The sequence below is a fragment of the Pristis pectinata genome, chromosome 9 (genome assembly GCF_009764475.1).
Source record: "Pristis pectinata isolate sPriPec2 chromosome 9, sPriPec2.1.pri, whole genome shotgun sequence".
Taxonomy (NCBI): domain Eukaryota; kingdom Metazoa; phylum Chordata; class Chondrichthyes; order Rhinopristiformes; family Pristidae; genus Pristis; species Pristis pectinata.
The window spans coordinates 36,877,571-36,895,076 of record NC_067413.1 but is presented as its reverse complement, the minus strand read 5'-3'; the positions used below and the strand labels follow the sequence as shown (position 1 = coordinate 36,895,076).

At 41.2% G+C, this 17,506-nt stretch overlaps 1 protein-coding gene across 2 annotated transcripts in view; it reads right to left on the bottom strand.

The window, feature by feature from the left end:
• Positions 1-17,506, bottom strand: part of ctdp1 (CTD (carboxy-terminal domain, RNA polymerase II, polypeptide A) phosphatase, subunit 1) — a 269,441-nt gene that overhangs the window by 89,405 nt on the left and 162,530 nt on the right. Inside the window, exon 12 of one of the 2 annotated variants that reach the window (XM_052023722.1) lies at positions 644-855. The exons of the other annotated variant lie outside the window; for it this stretch is intronic. Within the exon in view, the coding sequence (XP_051879682.1) occupies positions 644-855 (212 nt within the window). The remainder of the gene's footprint in view (positions 1-643; positions 856-17,506) is intronic. 2 annotated transcript variants of the gene reach the window in all.

The window sequence follows — 17,506 nt, the reverse complement described above, 5'->3', positions numbered from 1 at the left end:
TCCACTGACTTTAAAAAACAGGAGATCAGTGGGTTACCTCATCATTCACATAGCGCATACCTCACAGGAGAGTGTGCTGAGAAGCTGCACTCTACAAAGACTTGCAGAACAAAACCTCAGAGCCATTAGTGTCTGGAGTCAATGACCTTCAAAGTCAAAATGAAACTCAACCTCTGAGAATCCGTTGAGTAGCAGGTTTGGTGGAAGCTTTTAAGGAACTCATGGGAATCATTGAGGTTCAAAGCAGACTGAAGGCAAAATTAAACTTCCAGCAAATGGTTGATATGATGGAAGCTCTTAAACCATGATTAGTGTTGGCAATATCTCCTTCCTCAGAGGCCATCCAGGACATGCCCTCTTATTGCTACCATCGGGGAGGAGGTACAGGAGCCTGAAGACCCACACTCAATGATTCGGAAACAGCTTCTTTCCCTCCGCCATCAGATTTCTGAATGGTCCATGAACCCATGAACACTACCTTGTTAATCCTTTTTTTTTTGCACCATTTAATTTTGTAATTTATAATAATTTTTTATGTCTTTGCACTGTACTGCTGCCGCAAAACAATAAATTTCACGTCATACAAGTCAGTGATAATAAATCTGATTCTGATTCCTGAATCAAGAACCAGGTGCAACATTACCTGAGAACTCTGCCTGTCAAACTTCCTTCACTGGACGATGACTTGGGCCTTGTTTCTATTTCGGTCTTCACACTTTCTGTTGCTCCATGTTCTGGTCTCAACTGTTTCTGCTGCGACACCTCCTCCTGGGGCTGCTCAACCTGTTCCTTCACCTTCTCTTCTTTCTCACTCTCACTTTCATTGTCACTGTCTTCTCCCAAGATGTCATCAACCTGCCAAATGGGGTTGCATTGTTAAATTAAGTCAACCGGAAATAGAGACTTTTACAGCCACGCAATCCAACAGATGATGCTTGTGGAAAATAAAATAAACTGCAGATGATGCAAATCTGAAATAAAAACAGAAAATGCTGGAAACACTCAACAGATCAGGCAGCATCTGTGGAAAGAGAAACAGGGTTAATGTATCATGTCTATGACTCTAGTTAGAAAACGCATGTGCTACTGCTCCAGTTTTCAACATTTTTTATATTCCTTTTCCCTTATCTACTCAATTAACTTTCTCTTGTATCCTTCTACAATGCATGCCTTAACCAATCCAAGTGCCAGAGCCTTCACGTTGTCCTGAGACACCTTACACCCAATAAAGCACCTTTAGTGAATTCTGTGTCCTCACATTCTGGGGGAAATATTTTTTTCCTCCTGAGTTCTACATTGGGATTATTCATCACTACCTTAGCTGCTGCTTCCAATTTTTCCTCCATGCTGCAAGCAATTTCTCTATGTCTTCTCCATCGAACCAGAATTTTTAAAGACCTTCATCAGGTCAATTCTCTTCTAGTGAAAAGTACACCTCCCATATAGTTGTCTCTTCTCACATTTTCCATAAAAGGGGTTGATGCACCTGCAGTGCCAAGCAACATATCTCCCTGTTCTGCATGAAGCATACATTCACTTTGCAACATTCTCAATGTCTCGACTTGCGAGGACTCGAAGCTGAAACTCTCCAAAACTGCAATCAAAAGTGCAACTAACCTAATTATAGTTTGACATCAATTGAATGCTTTCAATGAAGTATTAATCTTTTCCTGATCTTTTCTATCCTTGCTGCCAAACAACCATCTATGTTGATTGACACAGACACACTCAAATTACATCGGGCAGACCTTCTGCGGCCGCAGTGATTCCTTGGGTTTCGACCACATTGTTATTCCTGCATGGTCCGAGGTACAGTCAGAGGAAAGGCCCATGCTACATGGTGTAATGCAAGAACTCTGAGCACATTACCAGCTGTAATCCCAGAATGCCAAAGCTGTTGCTTAACTTGACTATCTGAGAATGCCTAACATTTGTAGATACTTGAAAAGGAGAAATTAATATTAAAAAGTTCTCAAAACATTTAAATTCAATGGCAAATCAACTTACCATCTCCTGGAGTTTCTTTCTATTTATTTCATTGGAGCTGCTGTACTTGCATCAGATTTAGCCCAGTCTAGGAGCTGGGAACCTTGCTGAGTATGCACTGAACTGGACGACTCCACGAGGAGTCCACTGGTACAACCCAGGTGTCCAGGGACGGAGTTTAATTAAAGCAGAAAGCTGCACTTTAGCTTGTGCTTGTTATTCCTGAGCTAACACTCAGTGAAGTGCTTAAAAGCCGGCAGATACAAAGGCTTTTACCTTGAAGATCTGGGCCATTGAGTGTGGATGGAATGCATTATCCTCCTGCTCTTTCAAGAACACACTGGAGTGCTGGACTGAAACCCACAAGCTTTTGCAGATATGCTATTAACTGAACCACAACTAACATTTACAACATTAACTTACCCTGGTGAGTAGATAACACACAAAGCATTAGGATTTTCCCTTGTTCTCTAGTTATTGGTATTTTGTTGTCACATGTACTGAGATATAGTGAAAAGCTTTTGTTTGCAATGCCATCCAGACAGATCATTCCATACATAATTTCATTGAGGAAAGGGGAAAAAAAATGCAAAATGTAGTGTTACAGTTACAGAAAAAGTGCAGTGCAGGTGGACGAATAAAATGCAAGGGCCACAACAAGGTAGATTGAGAGATCAAAAGTTCATCTTTACCTTATAAAGAGGTCCATTCAAGAGTCTTACAACAGTGGGATAGAAGCTCTTCTTGAGCCTGGTTGTATGTGTTCTGTTTAAGAAATCTGTTGCAGCTACAAACCATTGCTAACTCACTGTTGTGAGTGTTTTGAGACTAGAATGGACAAACTAATTTACACATTGCTTCTAAACTATATCTCAGAATAGACAAAACAAAAGCCTTAGTGATATTTGCCAAGTCCGTGAAGCCAATTAGCTCTTCAAATACAGTCTGCAATAACCAGCTGGGCACCAGCAAGCACACCATTCTAGTTGTCTCAGAAACATAATAGAAATCTTAATTGTACTTTAATTGTACTATTAACAAAATCAGTGCCTTAGATAATCCAAGATGTGACAGATTGTTGGGGGGGGGGGTGCAGTGGGGAGGAAGCCAGAGGGGTAAAATAAATCATCTGGTGATAATCACATTGTTGCTTGTCAGAGCTTTCCTACAACTGGCTGCCAGCTTTTCTACATTGTAACAGCAGGTGTCTTTAGGTTCTTTTAGGCAGAAGTCAAAAATTGTACATCAAAGGCATTATGCAATCGCAGGTCTCTTTTCTTCATTCCAAGGTGATCTAAACTAAGTGCAGAACTTGACAATGTCTTCTGAAACTCAGCCACGACTAGGCTGCAAATGTGGGAATCCCATCATCTATATGGTTCAGTGTTACCATTTTGTTCTATTTTGCTATGTCTGTGCACTTGAGCCAGAAACAAAGGTTGAGTCCTGGGCCCAGCACTCTTCAGACGTTTCATCCATGACCGTCCTTCTATCAGATGGTCATTGGGGATGCTTAACGATTGTACAATGTTTAATTCCATTTGTAACTCCTTAGCAAATAAAGCAACCCATGCCTACACTCAGCAAGATCTAAGCACTCAAGCATAAGCTGTTAAGTGGCAAATTACATAGGTGCCAGGCAATAATGATCACTATAAGAAAGGGTAACCACCTACCCATGACATTCAACGGCATTACTACTGCTGAGTTCCCACCATCAACATCCTTGGAGGTGACACCTTTAACTAGGAACTGAACTGGTCCAGCCACATAATTACAATGGCTTCAAGAGCAGGCCAGAAGCTGGGTATCCTGTGGCAAGTAACTCGTTTCCTGACAAACCAAAGTCTTTCCACCATCCACATGGTAAAAGAGAAGAGTGTGATGGAACACCCTCCACTGGTCTTGATGAGTACAGTTCCAACATTAAAGAAGCTCGACACCATGAGGGAAAAACAGCTATATGATTGGCTCCCCCTTTCCTAAATATTAATTCCCTTCATCAGTGATACACAGTGGCTGCAAACTACAAAATTATTGAGTCTACTCAAACAACACCTCCCAAACCGGTGACCTCTATCACCAATGAGGACATGAACAGCACCACCAACTGCACGTGCCCCTCCAAATCGCACACCATCCTGACTTGGAAATATCACCAGTCCTTCTTCATTGTTTGGTCTAAATCCTGGAGCTCCCTTCCCCACAGCACTGTGGGAACACCTTCACCAAAAGGACAGCAGTGGTTCGAGAAGGTGGCTCACCATCACCTTCTCAAGGGATGGCCCACACATGGTGGACATGCCAGTGATGTCCAGATCCCAAAATATGAATCAATTTTAATAAAAGGCCACACAATGAAGAACATAAAATCATTTCTGGCCAGCTTTGACAAGATGAACACACTCAAGTGAAACTAATTGCCATGAATGGATCTTGCCCTTATGGCATCTTTACCAAGTCTGTGCTGGTAGAAACGGGAGGAGAAGGGAAAGGTCTCACTCTGCCCAATTAAGACTCATCTGCTGCAATATTGAGTACCATCCCTACTCCAGAGATTTTAATGCAAACATTAAAGCTGAAACGCCAGAGCAGTACTGAGGGGGTGCCACACGGTCTGAGGTGCCATCTCTTGGATGAGCTGCAAAATCAAGACCCTTTCTGCCTTCAAGTGAATACAAAAGCCCCTATGACAGCATTCTGAAGAGTACAACAGTTAACCCTGGTGTGTTGGGCAACAATATCCTTAGGTCAAACAGATTAGTTACTCATTTGCTTATTATACCTTCTGGGATCATGCTGTGCACAACCTGGCAGCCATGTTTCCTTCTGTTCAACTTCTGGCTGCAGAAAGCTTTGGGACCCCCTGCAGTAGTTAAAGGTGCCAGACAAATGCAAATCAGAAAAATAACTCAAAAATCCCAAACTTTTCAATGCACAGATACACACAGGAACCAAGTGCTCACCACAAGGAGTTATTATAGAATGATTAATTAGACATACCCAATATTTGGCTTACACAATTCAGTGCCTCCAGCGTCAATATTTCTTTAAGGTTCTACAATAGATCGTAATTACATCTGACATCTTTGCAGCTGTCCAGGGAACTTCTGTTTAAATTAGACTTCATGAAGCTTGTCCTGATCAAAATAACCAGTCATCATTTTAAGATAAGATTTCTTTACTAGTCAAATGTACATCGAAATGCACAGTGAAATGTATCTTTTGCATAAAGTGTTCTGGGAGCAGCCCGCAAGTATCGCCATACTTCCGGCACCAACATGGCATGCCCACAACTTCCTAATCTTTGGAATGTGGGAGGAAACCAAAGCACCCAGAGGAAACCCATGCAATCACGGGGAGAACGTACAAACTCCTTACAGACAGCAGCCAAATTGAACCCAGGTCGCTGGCGCTGTAATAGCGTTACGCTAGCCGCTACACTACCATGCCTGCCCTTATTTGGAACCTGCAAGATTCACACAGGAGCAAAGAAGTTTATTGTAAACTTCCTAGTACAGGGAGTGCTCTCACTGCTGGCTAACTGACTCAGCACAGAGCAGGGACTGAAGGTTTAACATCAGGTAATGTACTGACTGTCCAATATCCTTGTCCTGGTCATTTTAAGATGGTCCACAGCTGTCCTATTTATTTGTACTGTTTCTGCTGGGGAGAGAAATAAACATATAATTTTTGCCTGTTCTCTGAAAAAATAGCAAGCATAGAGTTCTTTTAAGCACTGATGTCTTGTACAGCATGTTTTAACTGTATAAAACATTAGTTAAGAACATTACAATGTAAGAAGTAGGAAATGTAGGCTATTTGGCTCCTCTAGTCTGTGTCACTATTCAACAAGATCAGGGCTGATTTCTACCTCAAGCACTGTTTTCCTTTCTCCTTTGATTCCTTTAATAACTAGAAATCCAAACTCCATTTTGAATGCATTTAAAATTTGAGACGTTACAACCTTCCAGAGTAGAAAGTTCGAAAGATCTACCATACTCTCAGTTAAGAAATCTCAGTTGTGAATTGGCTCTCCCTTATTTGGAGACTGTGATCTATAGTTATAAACTCCTTAGACAGAGGACACATCCTCCTCAAGCCTACCCTGTCAACCCCCTAAGATTTTGCATGCTTCAAAGAGGGCACTTCTCAACTTAAGAGAACAAAGGTCTACCGACTCAATGTTTACTATTCCCAGGAATCAGTCTGTTAAATCTTCACAGCACTCCCGGCATTGCATGTATACCCTCCCTTAGGAGAGGAGACCAAAATTGTACATAGTACTCCAGTTGTGGCCTCACTAAGGCTCTAAATAATTGCAGGATGGTAAAATGAGAGGAGTGCATGCAGTTCTGGTCACCACATTACAGAGAGGATGTGGTAACACAACTGAGGGTGCCAAGAAGATATACATGGACATTGCCTGTGCTAAAGACTTTTAGTTGTGAGGAAAATCTGACCATGTTTGGCACTGCTGCATTTGAGGAGAGACTTAAATGAGATCTATAAGATTATGGGAGGCTCAGGTTGGGCAAACAGTGAGCGGTGAGGTCAGTAGCTGAGGGCAGCAGGTGGGGAGATTTACATTTAATTGGGAGAAGGCATTGATTTAAGATTTAGAAAGAAACATCAACAGGCAGGGAATGGAGGAATAGAGACCACGTGCAGGCAAATGTGCAATTTAAATCGGCATGATGGTCAGCACAGTCATTGTGGGCCGAAGGGCCTGTTCTCGTACTGCACTGTTCTATGACCATCACAGCTTGGTATGGCACCTGCTCTGCCCAAGACCGCAAGAAATTGCAGAAAGTTGCGATCGCAGCCCAGTCCATCGCACAAACCAGCCTCCCCTCCACTGACTCTGTTTACACTTCTCGCTGCCTCGGGAAAGCTTTTAAAAAACATAATCAAGGACTCCCACCCCAGTCATTCTCTCTTCCACCCCCCTCTCCCATCAGGCAGAAGATATAAAAGCTTGACAGCATGTACCACCAGGCTCAAGGACAGCTTCTATCCCGCTGTTATCAGACTCTTGAATGGATCTTTTAGACGCTAAAAGGTGAACTCCTGATCTCTCCATCTACCTTGCCGTGACCTTGCACTTTATTTGCCTCCCTGCACTGCACTTTCTCTGTAACTGTCACACTATATTCTGCATTCTGTTTTTCTTTTTTACTACCTCGATGTACTTATGTATGGAATGATCTGTCTGGATGGCACTCAAACAAAAGCCTTTCATTGTATTTTGGTACATGTGACCATAATAAACTAAATCAAACACAAGGTTAAAAGGGGAGTATTTTCCTCAATGAGAGGACGATAGAGGCAGAAGCCCCCACCACATTTAAAAAAATACTCAGATGAGCACCATCGATAGTATCTACATGGGGCACTGCCTCAAGAAGGCAACATCCATCATCAAAGATCCCCACCATCCGGGCTATGCCATCTTCTCACAGCTACCATCAGGCAGGAGGTACAGAAGCCTGAAGTCCCTCACCACCAGGTTCAAGAATAGCTACTTCCCTTCAACCATTCTGTTCTTGAACCAACCTACACAACCCTAACTCAGCATAGCAACACTATGACCACTTTTCACTATAATGAACTTTTTAAAAATTATATGTTTTCTTAAATAATATTGAATAATTTATGTTTGTCTTGCGAATGTGGTGCCTCTAATGCTACGTGCTTGTGATGCTGCTGCAAGTAAGATTTTCATTGCACCTGTGCATACATGTACTTGTGCATATGACAGTAAGCTCGACTTGGACTTTATAGGGCCATAAACTGGAGGGTGAGGGACCAAGAGCTAGGTTGTGGAATTAATCTAAAATCCATTGGATTGTATGAGCTAAAGGGTTTCCTTCTGTGCTGTATACTTCTGTGATTCTAGGGTCCAGGACTCCAGTCACAGCTAGTCCTAGACTAGATAAGGTTTCACTTCCTTTAAGGATATTAATGAAGTGGTTGGGTTTTTAAAAATATCATCAAAAGTTTCAAGGTGATCTTTACCAAGACAAGTTTTTTATATATATTCTAGTCAGCAAATATGAATGGAAAATAATTTTGATTTCAAATCTAAAATTGAGTCTGTCATCCTCCCTATTCATAGCCATTCAATTTGGCAGACTGTTAAAGAGTTTATTACAATCCAAATTAGACATTCAAACAGCCAGCCTGTGAGATGTGTAAGCTTTATGAGAATCTCTTGAAATGGCAAAGGTGACGCACTGTTTAGTCACTGAACTTCTCCCTGGAGTCCAACTAAATTTTAACAGCTTTACTTCTTTGTAAGTTTTGTATACGCAATTTGAACAAAACAATAGGAGTGCCTGTTAACAATATGCTTATTGGTTAGTAATAAAACAAAACATTTACAGAGAAAAATAGGAGCAGTAGTTGGCCATTTGGCCCTTTAATATGATTCTAGCCGATCTTCTATCTCAATACCAAATTCCAGCTTTTTCCCCATACCCTTTGATATCTTTTGTATCTAGAAATACATCTCCTTAAATATATTTGGCGACTTAACCTCCTTCTCTGTAATGGAGAATTCCACAGGTTCAACATCCTCTGAGTGAAGAAATTTTGCGTCTTAATCCTGAACATCTTGCCTTGTATTCTGAGACTCACAGGTGTAAAAGGTGATTAAAAAAAACTTGACATTATATAGCACCTGTTATATAGCATCATCAAGGCAGCAAAAACTTTGTGGGGCACTTCAAAGAAACAGCATCAAACAAAAAAATAATTGATACTGGGATACTTAAGGACAGCTGAACAATGGTTTGGGTAAAGAGTGGCTTTTGACTGTGAAAATTCATCTTATCTATGTACCTCATGATTTTATACACCTTTATAGTCTCCTGCACTCTGGGGAAAAAGTCCCAGCCTATCCATCCACGCCTTGTAATTCAAGTCCTCCAGTCCCAGCAACATCCTCATGATTAGAGGGAAGAATGGCAGGAAAGAAGAGAGGATTAGTGAGGGAATTCCAGGGCCTTAGATACTGAAGGCATGGCTGCCAGTGGAGGAACAAGTGAGACTAAACCCTGGAGGAAAAGTTTAAAATCAAGGCAACAGAAAATAAAAAAACTGCAGATGCAGGTAATCTGCAAAAAAAAAGAGAAAATGCTTAAAACACTGATACAATGGTCACACTGTATCTCAGAGTCATGCATCACAGAAACAGGCCCTTTGGTCCACTGAGTCTGCACCAAATATCAAGCATGCATTTATACTAATCTTATACTTACCCCCACTGTAATCTCCCCATCTTTCTACCAATACCCTGTCACCCAGATTCTATCTCATATATGTACCTGGGACAACTACAATGACCAATTAACCTACCAACCTGAATGTCTTTGGGATGTGGGAAGAAAACAGAGCATCCAGAGGAAAGCCAGGCGGTCACAGGAAGGGCATGAAAACTCCACATAGACAGCACCAATAGCTCAGGATTGGACCTGTGTTGCTGATAGTAGCTCTGCTAGTTACACCACTATGCCACCCCAAGTGTGGCTCAGATGCTTGCAACCTCAACGCCAGGTCAAAGGCTCAGACACCAAAATTTAAGCTGCAGTGCTGTAGTACCAAGGACATGTTGCACTTCTCCTCAAAAGGATGTTGAATAAAGAATCCAAATTCTATACAGTCTTCAGCCAAGTTATGAACTGCTCCGGTTTCCTCCCACATCCCAAAGATGTCCAGGTTGGTAGGTTAATTGGCCACTGTAAATTGCCCCTGGTACGTAGATGAGGTGGAATTTGGGGCAAAAGTTGGGAGGAAGATGGGGAGATCAAAATGGGCCACTGAAAATGTAACTAAGCACAACTTGATTTTTCTTTTAAGGGGAGTAGCGATTCTGGCCTCACAAACTAAATATTTTTAAATGCATATAAGTTTCTCCCTGCTTGACAATAAATGATCAATAAAAATGCTGCCCTATCTGGTTGGTCTCCAGACTACTGTTAACCTTTGTAACCCAGTGATCACTCTCCCAGATCAGCATCCAGTGTGTTCATGTACCTAGACCTACATACGGTTAAGGGTCTCAACCCGAAACATCGACTGTCCATTCCTCCCCCACAGATTTTGTGACAACCAGTTAACATCAGAATAGTACAACCAGATGTCATCGGTGGCTCACTTGGTTGCACTCTCAACTCTTAGTCAAAGACTTGAATAGCAAAATCCATGGTGACACTCCACTGTCATACTGAGAATCTGTTGCATGGTCTTCCAAGACACATTTGTTGATTTTGGCCATGGACAGATTTGTTCCTGTAATTTGCAGCAAAAAATTTTTTCAGAACACTATTAATGCTTGTACTTAAATCACCATTTATTCACCCAATAGGTCTTTAAAATAAATGCCATTAAAATTTATTGTCAAAACAGTTATTTAAACTACTGTCCTGATGAATTGTCCCATTAAGTGATCTGCTGTGGCGTTTCTTTAGATGTCTAGCTTTCTTGGGCTTAGTTTAACGATCTATAAATAAAATGTATTCCTGTAATAAACCACTGTTTGTATTCATTTAACATATACAGAATCATTGCACTTGAGTAAATAAATGGCTTAATAATTTGAAATTAAATCACAATTTAATACTTGGCTTCAGTTTTATTCACATGACACTTAATTATTTCCATAACATTACACTCCAGATCTAATAAAGCTCGTAGCATTGTTTTAAGGTTAATTAACAAAGGAACCAGAAGTAATATGAGGAGGCAGTGTGAAAGGATGATCTATATTACACTGACTGAAAGGATGGTAGAAGCAGATTTAACAGTAGCTTTCAAAAGGAAATGGAAAAATATTTGAAGTCTACCAGGCAATGGGATGAAGGATAGGGGAGTGGAACTTACTTGATACTCCTTCAATGAGCAAACAAACTTGCCACAATTCAATAAATCAGAAAATCAATCAGTTACAGGTTGCAGTAACCCAGGTCATATCTCTTCCTCACTTCACCTGTGCTAATAATAATTTGCATTTATACAGCACCCTTAATGCAGTAAAATTTTCTCAAGGAAAAGTTAAAGGTCAACACTGAACCTCAGAAATCGAAGTTTTGATAAAGCTTGGTCAAAGTTAAGGTTCTAAAGGGAGCAGAGAGAAGTGGAAAGATGGAGGGATTTAAGGAAAGAATTCTCAAACTCACAGTGGAGGATACTGAAGGCACAGTTATTAATTGTGAACTGACTGTTCACTCCTACCCAAATTCACCAACTAAATAAACTTTAAAAAACACAGCCTGTAAAGTACTTTCAATGCTGCTAAACCTTGAGGCTCATCCACTAAAATATGGCTTCTGAAGCATTTGAGCTCTCACTTTCAAATTATACTAGAATGTACATATTTCTGGTTACCCAATATTAATAGCAATATCATTTTTCTGGAGTCCAATAACAGCAGGTTGTTCACGTGTGTGATTGGTACAAAGCCAAGATGAGGTCCACTTGGATGAAATTTAAGTGTCAGAGTTCAGGATACATTTTTGCATTTAAATGATAAACGCAAGAACTTCTAAGTTATCAGTTACAGATCCCATTAATTTAAAGCCAATCTACTGTCCAACTGTTACAGTCACTGTACCACAGCCAAGAAAATCAGGAGACCAACTACATTCTTCTGCCAGTTTAAGACTACTAACAGGAGTGATTTGCACATTTGAAGTATTGTCTTTTTAACAAGATCTCAGGATTAAAAGGCACACACAATGCTGGAACTCTCAACTGAGATGCTAGATGATAATTTTCCAGAATGTTTAGAAGATCAAAGTTGTATCCTTTTAATCAGTTCCTGCTTGGGGGTGGGGGTAAACACAGCTGTAGTGCCCTCAAGAAATAATATGTGATCAATATTTTTTAATGTCAGCTGAAACACTCACAACAGTTATCCTTATTGAGAACTGAGAATGGGATTGCTTCTATCCATTCAAACTAATGAGCAAGATATTAGTGGTTGGACGCCAAGCTTTCCTGAGAAGGCACAGTGGCACAGCTGGTAGAGCAGCTGCCTCATAGCGTAAGAGATCTGGGTTCAGTCCTGACCTCCGGTGTTGTCGGTGTGGAGTTTGCATGTTCTCCCTGTGTCCGTGTGGGTTTCCTCCCACTTTCCAAAGGCGCGCATGTTGGTAGATTAACTGATGCTGTAAATTAACCCTGGTGTGTAGCTGAGCGGAAGGAATTTGGGGGAAGTTGTGGGAATGTAGGGAGAATAAATCATGGGACTAGTGTAGATGGGTGCTTGATGGTCAGGGTGAACTGAAGGTATTGGTATTGGTTTATTATTGTCACTTGTACCGAGGTACAGTGAAAAGCTTGTCTTACAAACCGATCTTACAGGTCAATTCATTACACAGTGCAGCTACATTGAGTTAGTACAAAGTGCATTGATGTAGTACAGGTAAAAACAGTAACAGTACAGAGTAAAGTGTCACAGCTATAGAGAAAGTGCAGTGCAATAAGGTGCAAGGTCACAACAAGGTAGATCGTGAGGTCATAGTCCATCTCATTGTATAAGGAAACCGTTCAATAGTCTTATCACAGTGGGATAGAAGCTGTCCTTAAGTCTGGTGGTATGTGCCCTCAGGCTCCTGTATCTTCTACCCGATGGAAGAGGAGAGAAGAAAGAATATCCCGGGTGGGTGGGGTCTTTGATTATGCTGGCTGCTACACCAAGACAACAAGAGGTAAAGACAGAGTCCAAGGAGGGAAGGCTGGTGTCCGTGATGCACTGGGCTGTGTCCACAACTCTCTGCGGCTTCTTGCGGTCTTGGGCAGAGCAGTTGCCGTATCAAGCCGTGATACATCCAGATAGGATGCTTTCAATGGTGCATCGGTAAAAGTTGGTGAGAGTCAAAGGGGACAAACCAAATTTCTTTAGCCTCCTGAGGAAGTAGAGGCGCTGGTGAGCTTTCTTGGCTGTGGCATCTACGTGATTTGACCAGGACAGGCTGTTGGTGATGTTCACTCCCAGGAACTTGAAGCTCTCAACCCTCTCGATCTCAGCACCATTGAAGTAGACAGGTGCATGTACACCACCTCCTTTCCTGAAGTCAATGACCAGCTCTTTTGTTTTGTTGACATTGAGGGAAAGGTTGTTGTCATGACACCATTCCACTAAGCTCTCTATCTCCTTCCTGTACTCCGACTCATCGCTGTTGGAAATACGGCCTACAACGGTGGTGTCATCTGCAAACTTGTAGATGGAGTTCGAGCAGAATCTTTTTATAAAGATTCTTTTTATAAAGAGGAAGGAGAAAGCATAACGTTGCATTCTGGTACCCTGTTTAGTAAGAGTTAAAGATCAAAGTCATTCGTTAATCACAGAGTTTCAGGATCATCGAAACCAGCTTCAAATAATCCTTGCACTAAGCTTTTCAGCAGAGATTGCTATCTGAAGGATCCGTGAGGATAGGGTACAAAAACTGCATCAATCTTGAGATTCTAGAATGCACACCTCACCCTTCATGACATTGGGACATTTCCACAGTTAATGAAGCACTCTTGAAGCTCACACACAGGTGTGATGTAGGAAATACCACAACTGATTTGCACCAGCAAGATCTCACAAGCTGTAAAATTCTAATGGCAGCACAATGGGACTAGAAACTTCACAATGACCGAAAAGGAAGATTAAAGTGGGGCAAATCGGGAAAAAAAACTGCAATGCTGGAAATCTGAAATAAAAATATAAACATGTTGGAAACACTCAGCTGGTCAGGCAGCATCTCTGTAAAGAGAAAGAGAACTAAGATTTCAGTTCTGAGATCCTTCATCAGAACTGGGGAAGAGAGAAAACAAGTTAGTTTTCAGTAGCAAAGAAAGTGGGTCAGAATGGATAGATTAAAATGATTCTACATGAGAATATGCAAGACTTTTCTACATAGGCCCTCCCCCCCCTTCACCTCCCAGGCAGGTACTTCCTCTGGATAACAGGCTCCATAGGCTTTGCACACATATACCAAGACATAGCTTACTTCCACCATCTCCACCAGCAGCTGCACTTCCAGGTGGGCTGTGGAGCAAGAACAACGGGAGGATGGAAGATGAGGTGGGGGAACTGCTGGTGAAGTAACTCTAGGGAGGAGATGATTAAAGGATGGGTGCTGGACCCTCAATTGAGTGTCAGTTATGGGAGACAGGCAGCTCATAGAATCATAGAACAAGGAAACAGGCCCCTGTCCACCAAGTCTGCACCAACCATCAAGCATCCACCCATCCTAACACTGATCCATTTTTCTTTATGGTACACTGCCCAGGGTTGGGCATGCAATTGACACAATGTCAGCAAGGGATTGAATGGAGAGAAGGGGTAGAGTATTCCTAGAACACTAGGAAGGACATTTAGAGGAGGACTAATCTGTAAGCCAACACAATCTGGTGTCACCTCGATCCAACCATGGTCAGAGCTCCTTCTAACTAATGCTGAAGCAGTTTGCTTCAGTGAGAGTAGCTTCAAATGTGCTGCAAGATTTTGCTCAAATAATGTCCAAAGTTTGTGCACGAGGCAGCCCCCATAACCATTTGTGTTCAGTGGTTAGGATTTGGATAAAATCCACTTTTTAGCCCACTGTACTTTTGTGGAGTCCATTGGCTAGGTTGCTGCCCCACTATTCTTAGCTTGCCCCGCTATTCAACCAAATCCTAACATGTTTAACACTGCACCCAAAAGATGGGTCCTCCAACAGTGCAGCACTCCCTCCGGCCTGCAGTGAGGGCTCAGCCTAGGTTTTCTACAGAAGTCTCAGAAGTGGGTGCACCATGCATGGGCTCCTGACTCAAAAGCTGGCATTCCACCAATGGAGCTCAGCTGATGCTTGAAATAATGACATTTACTTAAAAAATGGACCTGAAATAACTTGTAAATAGGGCACCTTCTAAGGATAAAATGCCCATTTGTGTAAGGTGATTAAAATGAGCACCTAATTTCTTCAAAGCTTGTAGCACCAGATTTTAAATTAAAGCAGTTGATGCAAATATCATAATTAGTATCATTAAACCAAATACAAAATAATTAAGGTTTTGTTCATTTAAGCCACAGAATGATTTACCTAATAGCTTCTTTTGCTTTAAAATTTAATTGCGTATGTACAGTAGACACCACAGCTTTCTGGCCAACTCTGCAAGGACATCTCCAGCAGCCAACTGATAAATTAGATCAAATACACAGGGGAAGGATACTTGTGTTTTAAAATTGCTGGATATAACAATTGCAATAAAATATGAAGTGTTCTATACCCTACGTACCCTGAAGTAATCATGCAGTTAGAATCATTGGATCGTTGTAGCACAGAAGGCCATTCAGCCCAGCGAACCTATGCTAGTTCCCTGCAGAATAAACTGCTCAATCCTGTTCTCCCACTCCTCTTTGCAAATCATTTTCTCTCAGGTTAATTGACAAGACCATATAACTAGTCTTCTCATTGACTAATCTAATATATTATTTAATTTATTGCAAAAGAAATCTTCGCTCTTAAGATAATTGTGGCTTTCACAAGCCACTTAAAACACTGCAGGAGCACTGTTCCTAACTAAAAACAGAAAAACGTGATTAGATTCCTTAAGAGTGGTAATATTGGAATACAATCACAGTGCCTAAGATTTCCAGCCACACAGCCGCACAGATACAACACTTTTTCAGAGCAAATATTAAGGTGCAGCATGCTGTTTCTTACGCAGAAAATTCACAGACCATTTAACTGCTGAGATATCAACTTGAAACTATTAACACAAAATAAAAGATCAGCACCATGTCCAGTGCCACTTTACAAACATCACAGCAGCAAAAGAGCCTTTTTTCCCTCATTACTTCAATATTATATGAAACACTTGAAAGAGGACAGAACACGGACCACAATATAAAGTGACACAGAAGCAGATTGCCATATCATGAACCTTTTCTTTGTAAGCATATGGAACAGCTTTTAATTTAGAAGCATCAGTGATGAAACTTCATACTTCTTCCAAGTAGGCCCTCTTATACAATAATGCAACATCAATATCTGTCTCTTTAACCTATTCAGCAGCAAGAACAACACATCAAAAGTACTTTACAGGCTGTCAAACACATGGGGACATGCTGAATTCTGGTAGCCTTTTACTGATCACTCCACTGATAGTGCACAGAGTCTGATAGAGTGGGGACTGCACAGGATAAATTTATCCTGTTTTTTGTGGAGAGGCACAGAAATTTATAACAATTTTGTTTAAAGCTTCAGTAATGCTGTTATATAAAACCTGGGAATCATAATCAATTTGAATTGGACGTTCACTCATATAAATCAAAATCAGACCTGGCGTGGCCAACATAATCTTGAATTGACAATGTCCCCAATCCAATCTTCTAACCTATGCAAATTTGCTCATCCAAGACTGGGCTGCCTGTGCATTAACCAGCTCCAACACTTGTATGCCCCACATGGCTATGTTTGCTCACACTTAATGATTCCTGTTCCAACAATATGTCAGTTTAAAAACCTCACCCTTATTTTAAAGTCTCCCCTGACTCCCACCTGTTGGATTTGACTGTTAAGTAGTTTTTTTTAACATGTATAGTGTTTAATACACCTCAAGTGGCTGTACAAGGTATAACCGCTTCTTAGCTTATTGGTTTGTCCATCAGGTGAATACGTGTTTTCTCATTGGTTGATTTTGCCACAGGTATCTAATAGGTTTTCTGATTGGACTATTGTTATCTAAGGAGTACCTCTTCCCTCAGGTATAAAAGGTGTCATTTTTTATTAATCACTCTCTTGGTCTCTTACCCCTCCCCCTAGCTCACTTTAGTTCCTTTGTCTCAGCTCTTCCAGTAGTAAAGCTGGTGCCATGTGCTCTGTGCCTGTTTCTTTGTTTTAAACTTTTCCAATAAAACTTTTGAAGCACCAAGTTGTTTTCAACTCATTCTTGGACTCCTGAAAGAATCTGTGGATTCAAAAATAACTGGATCTGACACACCCAGCCCTGACCTTGCACCCTTCCACACCCTCACTTCTACCAGCCCTTGTTTGCCTTCTGAGATCTCCAGTTCTGGCCTCAACCATCTTTGTTTTTCACCTTTCCACCACTTCTACTCCCTTGACCATAAGTTTGCAATTCTTTCCCCAAACCTCTCCATCCCTCTCTCTCCACCCTTGTGATGCTTCTTAAGATCTACCTCTTTGGCTGAGCTTTAGATCATCTATTGTGTGTCACATTTTGCTAAATATCCATTTAATGATCCACCTCTTTAATCACCATGGAACATGACAAAGAGCATCCAGCAGTCCAGCAGCAGTTACAATAAACCATCTACCTCCACGTCGACATTACTGCATTAAGACAAAATACAAAAAAAAACTTCCAGCTTGTTATGGCAATGTTAGCTGTGGGAATGGCTCTAAGCAAAATCTGAAATTCAAAAACAACACACATTTTTATGTTTATACCCATGAGAAATAAAATATACTCTGCCTTAAGAAAATACAAGAAAACAAGACAGCAGAAAAGGTCACACACC